The sequence below is a fragment of the Trichechus manatus genome, unplaced genomic scaffold (assembly GCF_000243295.1).
Source record: "Trichechus manatus latirostris isolate Lorelei unplaced genomic scaffold, TriManLat1.0 scaffold00030, whole genome shotgun sequence".
NCBI classification, from domain to species: domain Eukaryota; kingdom Metazoa; phylum Chordata; class Mammalia; order Sirenia; family Trichechidae; genus Trichechus; species Trichechus manatus.
Window position 1 is genome coordinate 20,915,986 of NW_004443966.1, and position 14,748 is coordinate 20,930,733.

The following is a 14,748-nucleotide window of genomic DNA, read 5'->3' on the forward strand; positions in this document are numbered from 1 at the left end:
CATGTGTGTACGTGAGGAAGGGGGCCAGAGGCTTCCAAACATTCTTGAACACTGTACACAAGTTGGCTCCCATCTTCAGCATCTAGGAGGAGCTGGCTCTTTTAAGGAAGGGGATGGGGAGTTATTCTGTCAAGTGTTTAATAACCCCCTTCAGGCCCCCTTCAGCCTGAGGGCAGATCTGAAAGCTGCAAGGTATTTGCATAATCAAGGCCCCACGTTCAGGGTGGGTCCTCTGCTCTGGTGTGTCAGTGAAAGACCCTCTCCCGGGTCCTGGCAGAGCTGCTGGCCCCATGCCCTCAGTGCCAGCCCACTGGCCAGCACAGGTTAGAGAAGGAGCTGGAGCCGTGTTGGCTAATGCCGGCGCACTGCAGGCAGGGCAGGGCAGGGCAGGCTGTGTGAACAGAAAGGGTGTCATCAACCCTCTGGGGGAAATCTGAGATGAGGCCAGATCCTGCCTGGCAGGTCTGTCACCGTCATCTTGACTTACACTTGCAGGGAAACTGGTCGCCCTGGGTGGAGACTGGCCCCAGATATCAGGGCCCTGAGGACCTAGCCCCCGGCTCCTTGGGGAGGCAAGGCAGAGCCCGGGGGTGTGTGGAACAGAGACACCCTTGGCAGGGTCCCTGTATGAGGATCGCCTGGAGGTGCAGGAGAGACCAGGCTTGTAAAAAGAAAATGGGGGCCAGGATTGGGAGCTCCAGCTGCAGAGGACCTGTGAAGGCCCAGGCCAGAGCCCTGGCCATCCTCCTTGAGGGGTAGTAGTTTTTGGTGTGGCAAAAGGGGCCTCACCTGCTCTTCTGCTGCCTTCCTGGGCAGCCTTCTTCCCTGCTCAGATTCTCAGTTTCCCCTTGGTTCATAAGAGCCCTTCCAGCAGTGATACGCTGGGTTTCCTGCCCCAAACCTGAGAGAGTGGAGTGAGGGGGATCTAGGAGCCAAAGCTGGAACAAGAAGGGCATCATGGGGAGGGGGTCGTCCAGGGGCAGGACAGTGGAGAGGAATCTCCTCTCTTGTCCTAGTTCCTGGTTCAGATGTTACAGGTGCTGGAGTGCAGGAAAAGAAGTGGCTCTGGCCCCAGGTGCAGGTCAGCTGCCCTTTGGTGGAGACCAGCAGAAATTGTTGTTGTTAGGTGCTGATGAACTGATTTTCGACTCAGAGAGACCCCATGTGACAGAGAACTGTCCCACAGAGTATCCTAGGCTGTAATTTTTATGGAAGCATATTGCTAGGTCTTTTCTCACGGAGCCGTTAGGTGGATTTGAACTGCCAACCTTTCAGTTAGCAGCCCAGAGATGAACTGATGTGCCACCATGGCTTCTTTTAGCAGAAGTAGTCCTTGTAAGGAAACTCTGGTGGCGTAGTGGTTAAGTGCTACGGCTGCTAACCAAAAGGCTGGCAGTCTGAATCCACCAGGCGCTCCTTGGAAACTCTATGTGGCAGTTCTGCTCTGTCCTATAGGGTCTTTAGGGTCGCTATGAGTCGGAATCGACTCGATGGCAACGGGTTTGAGTTTTTTTTTTTGTTTTTTTTTAAGTCCTTGTAAAAATCTCCAGGGAGCCAAGGAGATGGCCTGTGACTCTATGACTCTTCCTCCCCCTCCCCGTTGGCTCCTCATCTCTGCCTTAGGATCTCCACCTCCTTGACTCTCTCTTCACTTTGCTGCAGTGACCACTTGAAAGGGCGGTGGGGTGGGGTGATGTGGGATAGGGCTGTGGAAGCCAAAACTCAGGATAAGAAATGTAGAGCTGGGAGCTCTTAACATCTCTTGGTTTTATTTTTTTAAGTTCCTTGTAGAGGACCTAGCCTATCTCTACTAAACCGAGGGGCTTTCGATCACCCTGCAAAGACTGGCCCACCTGCCCACCCGGGCTGTCAGCTGAGGCATGGTGGAACGGCTGCCTGAGGAGAGGGCAGGTCCGGTGGGGGGGACCCCAGTGCACAAACACAAACCACACAGTGTTCAGAGCCCAAAGCACCGTTTATCCAGGCCCTGTGGAGCCGAGTGTCCCTGATTGCCCGCTCCCACAGCCTCCAGGGAGCACAGGCATTGTGGGCCCTTGGCTGGAGACCTTGCACATGCCCCAGCCCAGCCCACTCTGAGGCTCCTGGCTGAGGGTGCCTATGCCTCAGTCCATCAAGGTGGGGCCCTGGGGAGGGACTGGCCTCAGACCCTCTATCATCCCACCCCCAGGGGCTCCATCAGTCCTGGCTCGCTCAGCACCATATTAAATAGCTTCTTTGCAATCTCCCTTAAATAAACCCATCCCCAGAGCAACCCACCCCACCCTGAATATATTATTCTACTGACTAATGCCTTCTAGAGAGCTAACGAGCTCTCTCCTCCTGCCCTCTGCTCCAGGGACTCCCTTCTCCCTAAAAAATCAGGGGGAACGAGTTTTCCCTCAACCCTGGGGCAGAGACAAGGGGAGGCCTGGGTTGGGGTGGAAAAGCCAGGAGTCCTCAAATCTATCCCTTCCCTCCCTAGGGCACTTTCTCCTTGCCATCTTGGCAGCCTGGATGTGTCTTACCCAAGGCCCTGAGCCATGTAGGAGGTACCCTGGTTTTGGCAGCCCAAACTGGCTCCAGGGCAGGGGGGCCTGACCTCGAGCCTGCCTGCTGCCTCAGCCCTTTGCAGTTCTCTAGACGTGGAGGGAGCTGGGGGAGACTCCAACTCTTGACTCCACTCCATCCCGGACCCCTGGGACTATGTTCAGGCACCCTCCACCCCCAATGTCTCCAGATCTCTTTCTCCCTGGGTCTGGGAGCAGGGGGACCCGGGGCCCAGGCAAGCCTGTCCTGGCCTGGTCAGCATCTGGGCCCAGGTCAGGCCTCATACCCAGTACTGGCCATTTTTGAGGGCAGGGTTGGGTGTCCGGCAGAACTGCAGCAGCTCTGGGTCAGGTTGGCTGCCCAGTGGGGGCCCCTGGCCAGGCACTGCCGTCAGCGGGATGGCCTGGCCTGGCTCCACCTTGCGGAAGGTCTCAGTGTCCCCGGCTAGGCCGTTGCGGGGCTTGGCGGTCAGGATCTGGACGTTGTGCTTGCCTGTCTTGTTGCGTTTGCGGAGGTAGAAGAGCAGTGGCAAAATGAGAGCCAGGAGCAGGAGGACCAGGCACGCGGGAATGATGACGCTGAACATGTTGGCCTCGAGGAAGCCCAGGAAGCCTCCCTTGGCCACGGTGGGCATGGGGCTGGATGCTGCTGGGCCTGGCTCACTTGTGGGTGTGCCGTTCTCTGGCTTCCCTGCTTCTGTTCGAGCAGCCTCAGGGAGACTGAGCAGGGCCACGCTGTAGGGCCTGGCTGCATTGTAAGGCTCAGTGGCAAAGTCCAAGGAAGCCACAGCGGGCGGGACCCCCTGTGCCCACAGCTCCAGAGTGAGGCTGTCGCCGGCGGGGCCAGGGGGCCGACCCTCTGGCCTGCCCACTTCCAGACCCAGCCTCCCATCCTCAAGGTCTTGCTGGGTGAACTGCTCCACAAGCTGGCCATCCCTGGGCTCCGTCCTGGCCTGGGGCACACGGACCACACGGCTGTGTTGGGGGCCTGCCAGGAGGCGGAAGCGGGGCACACTGCCCGTGAGGTTGGCCAGCTCACCTGCATCTAGGACGGCAGGGTCCAAGCGCAGGGTGGCACCCTGGGGCCACGGCCCACCTGCCCAGACATGCAGCAGAGCCCTCACAGTGACGTTCACTGTGGCTGACGCATTGGCACCCCGGGCCAGTGCCAGGACACTGAAGTAGTCATGAGCAGAGGAAAAGTTGGTGAAAGCAAAGACCACCTGCCCTTGGTCTATCTGGAGCTGGCTGAAAGCTGAGGCGGGCTTCCCATCCACCAAGACATGTCCATACTGGGGACCCTGGGTAAGGTGGTATGCTGCATCTGGCTCCTCCCGATCGGAAACCACCTGGAGCTGCTGCCGGCTCAGCGAGGCACGGCCTAAGGCTTGGGGCACCTCAAGGGGAGCCCGCAGCTGTACCTCAATGGCAGATGGCAAGATGTCCACGGCCAGGGACATGTGCAAGGGTGGGCTGGCCCCATCAGACACACTCAGCTGGAAAGTACCTGCCATGCTGCTCCCATTGGCCGTGAAGGCCAGCCTCCCTGCATCCACGTCGGCCTGGGTGAAGTGGGTCACAGGTCCTGGGCTGCCCCCCACCAGGCTCAGAAAGCCATTGTGGGGTGCCCGCTGTACCTTGTACTCGATCTCCCCAGGGGCTGAGTCTGGATCCACTACACTCAGCTGGGCCCGGGAGATGGGGGCCCGGGAGCCCTGGGTAAGCTGGAGCGGGACTGAGACCTGGGGCTGAGGTGGCCGCTCATTCACATCCCGCACTGTGATGACAAAGGCCTCTGAGGTTTGGGGCCCCACCACAAAGGCCTCCGTCGGCCCCTGGAGGTGGGCGCGGAAGCGGAAGCCATCCTGCTGGAGGCCCCCTCCGCCATGGGAGTACACCAGCTGCCCCGCGGCCAGCTCAGATTGTAGGAAGTGGGGCCGCCTGGCGTGGAGGGGCTCCTCGGACACGAGCAGCTGGCCTCGGGTGGGGAACTGCGTGACCTGGAAGAGCACATCGTGCTTGGGGCGCTGGGGCGACGGAATGCTGGCCAGGAGGTTGGAGGCATCGAGGGCAGTCACGGTGATCTGGGCCCGCTGGCCCTCAGGGACCCAAAGACCTGGGGGTGGGACACGGACTGTGAAGGTTCACTCCACCAGGGCTGGGCTATGGACCCTTAGACACGGCCCCCAGGGGAGGGTTGTACTCCCCACTGCAGACCAGGTCCCTCAGGATGGGGATTGGGGGGCTGTGCCCCCCTTAGACCAAGCTCCCAAGAGAACAGGACTGTGTCTTCCCTCAGACCTCCCACCCACCCTCCCCATAACTTCCCAGGTCCCGGGGGTTGGAGGCAGGAGCTGCTGACCCTGGCCTGGTCCCCTCCTCTCTGGGCCTCTCCTGGTATCCCCCTAACCTTGTCAGCTCATCAGACAGTTCACCTTTGTTCCTCCAGAGGCGGCTGGGGCGCTGGGGACAGGCAGTGTCAAAGGACACGGTCACAGTGAGGGTGGCAGCCACATCAGGGGCAGGGGGTGAGGACAGAAGGAGCTCCAGAGTGTCGTGGGCCTCCCAGAAGGGCTCGGGGGGCATCTCGTGCTCATACAGAACATTCCCAGCAGTCACCTGAGGGGAGACATCTTTGTTGGGGGCAAGAGGTAGGCCCAGCCCATGGTGCCCAGCAGCCTCCTCCCAGGCTGGCACCAGAAGTGGGCCCTCGGGCCTCCCTGACAACCCCTGAGGGCCCAGCCTCTGGGCTCTGTCGGCTGTGCCCAGCTCTGTGTATGTAACCTGCTCTCTCCCTCACTGCTCACTGCGCCCTTACTAGGCAACTGTGTGGCGGTGAAGAGCTGGGCTCTGCAGCCCGTTACCAGAGTTCAAATCCTAGCTCTGCCACCTTGGGCAGATCATCTCATCTCTCTGAGCCTCTGGAAAAGCAATAATCTATCTGTGCTTCCGTCTAAAGCAAGTCCTTCCTCTTTCACTCTGGGTCCCATCCTCTCTTGCCTACTGAAGACACCACTCCCATAGTCTCCCTTCTCTCCTAGGCTATCAATTTCCCCCTCTAACGGATCATTCCCATAACACACACACCAGTTGCCACTGAGTCAGTTCTGACTCATGGCAACCCTATGTGCGTCAGAGTAGAACTGTGTTCCACAATTCTATGGGGAGTTTTCGATGGCTGATTTTTTGGAAGTAGATCACCAGGCCTTTCTTCTGAGGCACCTCTGGGTAGACTCGAATCTCTACCCTAACACTCTCCACCCGGGAGTGTTAACTGTTTGCACCACCCAGGGACACCCCCATCAGTATACACATATGTTATTCTTTTTTCCATCTTAAAACACTTCTTTTGACTTTACTTTTCCCTCAGCTATCTCCCCTCCTTTTTTTCTCCTCTGCACCAAAACTCCTCCCAGGAATAGTCTATACTCTTCTACCACACTGTCCTGAACTCATTCCACCCAGGTTTTTGCTCCCACTACACCACCAAAGGCAGCATGCTACTAGATCCAGTGGTCTGTTCTTAGGGCTCGTCTGACTCACTCAGCCGAGTTTGACACCATTGGGCACTCCTTCCTCGGAGATCTCCATGGCTTCCAGGATATCCCACTCTCTTAGCTTTCCTCCTACCTCGCTAGTTATTCCTTCAGACTCTTCTTGTTGGTTCCTGGTCTCCCCCACATGCTATCGCTTGGTCTTTAGGCTCTTCTCTCTCTACTGGCGTTCCCCAAACACTCTCATCCAGTCTCATGGCTCCAAATGCCATCTGTATCAGTGACACCTTATTTGTATCTCCACCACAGACCGCCCTCTCCTGAATCTAGACCCATACATCCCCCTGCCTCCTCAACAGCTCCAGGTGGATGTCTCTGGATGGTCGAACTCAACATGCCCCGTGGATTCCTGGTCTTCTCTGCCTCTCACAACCTTCCCCACTTTGGTTGATGGCAGCTCCATTCTTGCGTTTGTTCAGGCCAAAACCTTGGACTCATTCTCCACTCTTCTCTCATGCCCCATCATCTCGCCCCATCATCTCTTGCCTGGATTATTATTTTGTCTCCCTGCTTTGGCCCTGCCCCCTCCTACTACAGTTTGTTCTTAACACAGAAGCCAGAGTGAGTCTTTTAAAATATAAGTGAGGCTATGTCACTCGTCTGCTTAAGATCTTGTAATGGTTCACCTCTGGGTCACAAAGACTCCCCTTCTGACCCCCTCAGCTCTCCGACCTCACCTACACTCTCCCTGAGGCCAACTCTATTCCAGCCACACTTGCTGTCCTTTAGGGTTACTGGCATACTGAACACGAAGGAATAGTCTTTCCCGCCATAAAGAAATATGTTTCCTCCCCCTTTTAGTCAAAATATGTCCTCTTGGCTTATCGTTTGTTTTCCCCTTTAGAAGACACAGAGAACTATTTTCCTTCTCTCAGAGAAACAGGGCTTGCGCAATACACAGAGAGAGGGAAACTGACTGGGGTCTTAGTGTGTGGGAGTCAGGAGCAGTGGGGACTGGTGAGCCAGGGATCTCTGCCCATTCTCAAGGGGAGCAGTATCGGCCTAAACGGGGAGCACTTCCCACCTGGTCTCAGAGGCCTAGCGAAGGTAACCAGCGCCCAGGGGCAATCTCTAAGTTTGCACCCGCTCCCTCAACAGTGGTGGGGGTGGGGGTGGTGATTCGCTGGCCAGCTTAGCATGGCGCTCCTTTGGACTTGCGCCCGCTCTAACGTCCCCTCACTACACTTCTGCCTGGTCTAAAGGGGAACACTACCCGCCTGGTCTAAAGGGGGAGCACGGCCAGTCTGAAGCGGGAGCAGTGCCTGGTCTAAAGGGGGTGGCAGCTCCTCAGCTGATTGCTGTAAGAGCGAACACAGGTTTTTAAGAACTGGAAATCAGGATTTTATGTGAAATCTCCCAAATGCTATATGCTGACAGTTAATTTTAAGAAATTAAATGGACTGTATAGGCCAAATAAAACACATCTGTGGGCCAGATGTGGCCCGTGGGGACTGGTTTGTAACCTCTGGCCCAGGCTGAAGGTGGGCAGGAAGGAAATCAAGACTCCAGGGAGGAGGGTGGGAGGCTGGATGCCTGGGCACAGGCACTTCCGCAGGAGGAGGTGTCTGGTTAGGGGTGAGGCAAAACACAGGCCAGGTGGGGAGGGGTCCCCAAATCCTGGGGGAGCAAACAGTGTCCTTTGGTGAAAGAAATCCTGGATTAGCAATTAGATGGCATAGTCTTGGTTTTGCCCCTAACTAGCCATATGTTCTGAATAAAGTTACTCGACCTCTGTGAGCCTCAATTTCCTTATCTGCAAAACGGGGACACTGATCCCTGCCCCGCTGAGCTCACAGTGCTGTGTGACACTGGTGCTGTCAAGACACGACCAGTGCCCTCCCCCCTTCCCCCAGGGGTGTATGTGTCTGCCACTAAGCCTCTTCCCAGCTTCCCTGGGTGGCTCTGCCAGCCTGGCCCCCGGTGGCCATTTGACCTAGTCCTTCATATTGCTGGGGTGTGGCGAAGCTCTGGGGTTAATGTGGGGACTGTGGGGTGGGGCAGGGGTCACAAAGGCCTGGCTCTGTACCCTCCCCCTTCCCAGCAGAGTTGGGCCCTTACCTCAGCCTGGGTGAAGTTCACCAGGGTCTCCCCAGTGCTCTCCTGCTGGGCATGGAACAGCCGGCCCAGCTGGGGGCCCCGCACCACATGGTAGAGCAGGTGGCGGGGGTCCGTGCCTTCGCTGGAGCTGGCACTTAGGCTGTGGCTGCTAAGCGGCTGGATAGACCCTGCGAGAGACAAAAGGGGCCTGTCAGCCTTTGACTGGGAGCCCGGGCAAGGCCTCTGACTGCGCAAGGCAGTGTGGCCTTGGCGTGCCACCTGTCAGCTCTGCCCCCTGCCACCCGCCATGCAGAAGTGCTAGGGCAGACCCACCTGGGCAGACAGTCAGCGTCCGGCTGCCCTCCAGGGTGAGGAGCAGCTGCTTCTGGGCCACCACGTAGAAGAAGTGTCCAGGGGAAGTGTGCTCACCGTCGGAGAGATCGAAGTGGAAGCCTCCGTCCAGGGCTCCTGAGGACAGGGGTTTAGTTGGATCCTGCAGGCCCACGACAGTGCCCCCACCTAAGGCCATCCCCATGGGCTGCAGGAACAAGCAGGGGTCCCCTCTCAGCACCCACCTCTGTGTGCGAACAGCACGAGCCCACCATCCAGCTGGGCCTGTGTGAAGCTGCGGACCTCAGTGTCCGGTGCTGTCCGCAGCACAACCTGTCCATTGCTGGGCTGCTCGATGGTGTACACCAGGTCCTCGGGCTCTGAGTCTCTGTCTGTGCCCCTAAGGGCCTCCGAAGTGATGGGCGCAGTGGCCCCCTCCCATATCTGGGGACACAGACCTGTGAAGGTTCTGCCTGCACCATGCTCACCCACCGGTTCCTCCCTAGAGCCGCCACCAGGGCTCCAATAGTGCTGTGGCTAAGGCCCCCAGCTGCCACTGGGGCCCCTCGCCATTTGGAAATTTCCCTGAATCCTATTCACCTTCCCTGTCACCACAGGGCCCCCAGGCACTCTCCTCGCCATTGGCCTTAATCCTGCCTGTGCCTCAAGGCCAGCTCAGGTTTCACTACCTCAGGAAGCCCCCAGCTCTTACCCTCACCAAGTTCTCACTCTCAGACCTCAGCCCTGACTAACAGTGCTGCTTAGTCTGCTGTCTTCCTGGTAGGGCTGGGGGCTCCCCTCCAGCTCCTCCATAGTGTATCTGGGCATGGGCTGGGCACACACTGGGCATGTTGATTTTTGCCCTGACCAGGACACTGAGAAATGGACTCTCATTCCAAGTGCAGGGTGGCGAGGGTGGGGGTGGGGGTGCTGAGAGCCAGGAGGCTGTGGGGCTGCCCAGTCACACAGCACTGAAGCAGGGCTGGATGAAGGCCCAGGTTTTCCTAGCACAGTCATGGGCCCCAAGCAGGTGGGTGAGGGGTGCGGCGGTGCAGTCAGCCCCTCCCCATGCGCCATGTGAAGGGGTGTCCCCCTCACGCCTCCCAACTGCCAGCAGGGCAGGATCCAGTTCCCAGGGCTGGGGTCTTGCTACACATCCTGTTGCATCAGCAACTTCTGGTCAGTGTTGGGGGAAAAAAAAAAAAAAAAAAAAAACAACAACCCATTGCCAAAAATGGATTCTGACTCATAGTGACTCTATAGGACACAGTAGAATTGCCCCATAGGATTTCCAAGGTTGTAAATCTTTACGGAAGCAGACTGCCATATCTTTCTCCTGCGGAGTGGCTGGTGGGTTCGAACTGCTGACCTTTTGGTTAGCAGCCAAGCACTTTAGTCACTGTGTCACCAGGGCTGGAGGAGGTCTCCCATATCTGGAAAACTAAGCCTGGTGGGATTCTTGGGCTTCCTCGCTCCCTAGCCCTAGGAAAACTCCAGGCAGACCACTGGAAGGAGGGGCCGTAGTGAATGGGGTGGGGCTTCAGTGCTGAGCTCCTGGATCAAACACGGGTGGATAGCACCACCTGGTGGCTAAATTGCTGCACAGCAATCCCTGCCTATAGTCCCACTGAAGCCCTTAGCTGTGCTCCACCCCTCTGCCAGGCTCCCCACCACTCTGCAGATGCTCCCCACCACTCTGCAGATGCTCCCCACAGGCACATCTTATACCACTAAAGACTCCCAACACCTCACGTCAGAAACAGCCCAAGTCAGCCCTCTTCTGAAACTTTCCATGGATCCTGCAGACCCCGGAGTCCACGCCCCAAAGGCTACCATTGTGTGTGGATGGGGTCAAGCCACACCCTTTCTGTTCTAAAAGTGACTACTTTTGTGATCTAGAGAAATTCTACCCTCTCTCTGGGCTGCAACTTTCACCCCTGCTGTATGGGGGCACGAGAGACTTGGGGAACCAAGGTGTGGTCTTCACTTGCTGAGGGTGGAGGTGGGGAGTTTAATTACGCTCCACCTGAGCCCACTCTCAAGGGCTTGAAAGAACTTTCTCCAGGACTTCTAGTCTTGAGCCATAGGAAAAACCTCCTGCTTGTGCAAGTCCAGGAAACAGCAGGGTCCCCGTGGGGGCATTCACAAGGCTGCCCACCTCACTCATAAGTGTCCAATAACAAAGCCCTACACTGTGTTCCGCGTTCAAAGCAATAGCTTGTCTCTCCTCCCAACAACCCAGTAAGGCATGTGACAGTGTCCCATTTTATGGAGGAGGAAACTGAGGCTCAGAGAGGAGGAGTCTTATGTTGGGAAGAAAGGGATCCTGGCCTTCTCTCTGGGAGGGGAGGTGGGGGTGGCTCCAGGGATGCTCTCACCTGCAGGCCTGTGTTTGTGGTGAGGATGGGGGGTTGGTCATTGACAGGCAGGACAGTGACAGTAAAGGCCACAGGATGGCTCTGGCGGTTCATCTCTGAAGCGTTGGCCACCAGGACGAAGGTGTCTGTCAGTGTCTCGCTCCCATCATGCACATAGCGGATCAGCTGCTGTTCCACCTACAGGAAAATGGGGGCTGGAGGTCAGGCCCCAGCAGGCACCACCAGGGCTTGGGCCCAACATCTTTCATGCCCTGCCTTTGGGTGCAGGAGGAGGCTGACTCCTCCAGAGCTTCAGTTTATACAGGTGGGAAATGGGAACAATAATTTCTATCTCCCAGAGTAGGTACGAGGAAGAACTGAGATAGGGTGCCTAAAGCAGGGGTGCTCCATAAACTTGGGCTCCTTCCTTCCCCTCTGTACACGCCCCGAAACAGGGAGTCCCTGGGGCTGCCCCCACCCTGCTCCAGAGCTGGGCTGCATGCCCAGGGCCTCCGTGACAGCTGTACCTCTCTCCAGGAGAAGGCACGGAGGGTCCTGTCTTGAGGTCCTTCCTCTCTCTGCAGGGCCCCGTGCTGCGGTGGCTCCAGCACCTGCAGGTTGAGGCCCGGCAGCCTGGGGAAGTAGGATCCAGTGACGCGAAGCAGTGGAGGGGCCAGGGTGCGGATGCCGCCCTCGGGGACACTGAAGTTCTGTGCCTCCAGGGGGATGGCAGCGGGCAGCACCTCCAGCTCCACGCGGATGCCCTCAAGGGGAGCGCCAAGGCCTGAGGTCACGTCCAGCGAGAAGGCATCACTCCAGGCCTCAGGGCGGGAGTGCAGGTAGAGGACCTGGCCTGCATCCACTGCCTCCTGTGAGAAGCTCTGCACGGGGTCCAGGTTGGGTGGCTTTCCTGCGGAGGCGCTGTGGGACACCATCACCAGGTAGCCAGCACTGGGCGGGGTCTTCACTGAGAACACAATGTCTGCGGGCGGCACTGCCTCCTGGGCTGCCTGGTTAACAGAAGGTCAGGAAGACTCACAGGGGGCCATGGAAGGAAGCTGTCCTGGGCCCTAATGACCAGAACAGGCTCAATGCCCACATCTCTCTCACTCTCCAGAGAGTACCCAGGACTCTAGATGCCTCTGCTCACTTAGACACACACACTCAGGTTCATACACACAACACCCAGACATGCAGCTGATCAGAGGGGTTTACACACGCCCACGTCCACCCCACGACACAGTCACGTGGTCAAATGTGACGTACACAATCACACGTCCTCAGACTCACGGACACAGGCATACAATTTCACCACACACTCGTGTGGGCATGGACACACATGTATATCACGTGTATACACATGCAGGGCTGGATTAGGCATCTGAGGTCCCTAAACATTGATAATCTGTGGTGCCCCTCCTCTGCTTACTCATGCATTCGAATGGGATATACGTGTATATATATGTGTGTGTGTGTGTGTCTTAGCTATTCCATGATGTAACTTCTTTTTGAATGTGACTATAGTATTAGCAATTGAACCAAAAGTGGCGTATGCCACTTTAGTGGAATGAGATGAATGGGATTATAACATTTTTAGTGGTACTAAGATTTTTGCTATATACCACATTTTCTACAAAAAGAATATTCCACATATTCTACAACAAAGAAAATGAGTCAGTGAACTTAATTGTTTCAACAATCAGTGTAAAATTCTGCTGATGTCTCACAACGAAAAATTGACTTTCACTAATTTTGCTTTAAACAGCTCATACTTACAATTTGATGCTTGTTTGTAATAAGTGCTATCAATGCTATAAATGAAAAGATGTCATGAAAGAAAATTTAATGATCAGAAAACAAATATTACAACAAATTACTATATTTTTAGATAAATTTTTCATCTCTAATGTGTTATAATTAAGAAAAACCATTTTGTTCTATGCTTTGCTCTTACAAATTCTTCAATGATTTCATCCCAGTTAAGCTGCTGTACAACATCTACTTCCATACATAATAAGGAGAAGGAATCAAGTCTTTCTTGAATCACTGTTGTATGCTGAGGGTTTTTGAGTCTCTTTAGGGACGAAAATGAGCATTCTGTTGTGCAGTTTGTGATCATTAAAGTTAGGAATATGCTTAAAGCCACTTCAACATTGGGAAATACACATTGTATTTTATCTTCTATTATGGAATCATGCATGCCTACATGAGTAAAATTTGTCTTTCCTGAATCTGTAAACTTCATTCTCCTGTGAGAATGAAATGGTCACACTTTTCTGGAAAAGTGTGTATTTAAGTTATAAGGATAAACTTGCAGGAATTTCTTGGAAGCCTTCATGCATTTTCCATCAGGTATATCCACATTATTTAAGATGGAAAACCTATCTGAAAGAAATTCGTACACTTTTGCCCCTCTTTTCATGCAAGATTCAAGTGTGTCAATGATGGTGTAGTATGCGGTTACGTGAAATTGATCTCTGGCATTCAATGAAACTTCTGGAGCACTTCCATCATTTACTTGTTTCTTTCTAATGCTTCTTTGACGGTCAACTGTTTGATAATCAGTATTTGGCAGTCTTGATTTTGTTGTGTTTTTAATTTTTTCAAAATCTTCTCTTAAATTATGTAAATACCTTGTTAATGACTGGAAGGAATCTGTACATGTCTTTAAATTTACTCCTGACTCTTGGAGAGCTTGACTTGTCTGATGAAAATGCTGCAATATATCATTCCACCTAACCAATATAAATACATACTCCAGTGTTTGCATTTTGTTGGCGATGGTTTCAGCTTCTCTTTTGGTATCTTCTTTTTGTGTCTGGTCTTCGGTAATATTTTCTAAGGCATCCAGAAGCAGCACATACGATTCCAGGATTATACTCGTTGCTACAGCATGCACTTCCCAATATGTATTAGAAAGACATTTTAATACTCGATCATTGCCTAAACTGCCCATCAGTGAGTAGAGGCAGCAAAAAATGTGTAGAATAACTGAACAGTAGAAGAAAATCAACTGCTTTGGGACGACAATCTACTATGCTACGTCCTACAGGATTACGTGAATGCACAGCACGTGGTATGAAATGGCATATTAATTACATTCTAAAATTTTCTGTTGCATACCTTTATAGTGACCTGACACATTGGCAGCATTGTCATAGGACTGGCTTCTGCACTTAGAAAAATCACATAAATAATGAAGTATTTGGTTTGCAATTTCTTCACTGGTATGACTTTTCAATCTAGCAAATGTGATAAATCGCTCAACAGGTTTTTCGTCTGTTGGAGATATGTATCTTAAAACAATACTTAGCTGATCTTTATGAGAAAGATCAGGAGTGGAATCTACAGACAAACTGAAATATTGAACTATACTTATCTCACTGAAAATAGTTCATCGAACTTTATTGCTTATTAAATTTATTAATTCTTCACATGTTGTTTTAGACATATATGATGGGTTGCCTTTTCCTGTGTTAGAAGAAAGTTATTCCACAAAGCAAGATCTGTATTTCTGTTATTTAAAGGGTCTGCAGATGCAACAATTTCAGATTGTAAAATAGTTTCACTTTTTATATCATTATTAATTTTTTTTACTACAGCAAGGAATGGATGCAGAATTTGGAACAAATTCTGTTATAATTGTATTGCTATTAGTAATTTCAGCACTAGTGATACTAGTACAACGATTTGCACCCATTAAACTTGAGTGTTCAGTGGAAGAAGTTTCTTATGATTCATTATGTTTTAAAAAGGAAGTTAATTTTGGAATTGTCTTTAGGGATTCAAATCCTTTTCTTTTTATCTTCTGTGTGCTTTTGTTTTTGTGCTCCACTTAGTTGTTGCCATTTCATTTTACCTAGATATAAAATTATGTCACTTTTTAAATTTGGTTCTAAGGTAGTAAATATATTTAAATAATTG

At 53.4% G+C, this 14,748-nt stretch overlaps 1 protein-coding gene across 1 annotated transcript in view; it reads right to left on the reverse strand.

Moving 5' to 3' along the window:
* Window positions 1-1,958: 1,958 nt before the first annotated feature.
* The window catches only part of CSPG4 (chondroitin sulfate proteoglycan 4), a 21,153-nt gene continuing 8,363 nt past the window's right edge, over window positions 1,959-14,748 (reverse strand). Inside the window, exons 3-9 of the mRNA XM_023729640.1 lie at window positions 11,352-11,834; window positions 10,846-11,022; window positions 8,713-8,911; window positions 8,471-8,605; window positions 8,159-8,325; window positions 4,982-5,165; window positions 1,959-4,662 (exon numbers count right to left, since the gene is read on the reverse strand). Coding sequence (XP_023585408.1) covers window positions 2,828-4,662; window positions 4,982-5,165; window positions 8,159-8,325; window positions 8,471-8,605; window positions 8,713-8,911; window positions 10,846-11,022; window positions 11,352-11,834 — 3,180 coding nt within the window. The 3' untranslated portion in view covers window positions 1,959-2,827. The remainder of the gene's footprint in view (window positions 4,663-4,981; window positions 5,166-8,158; window positions 8,326-8,470; window positions 8,606-8,712; window positions 8,912-10,845; window positions 11,023-11,351; window positions 11,835-14,748) is intronic.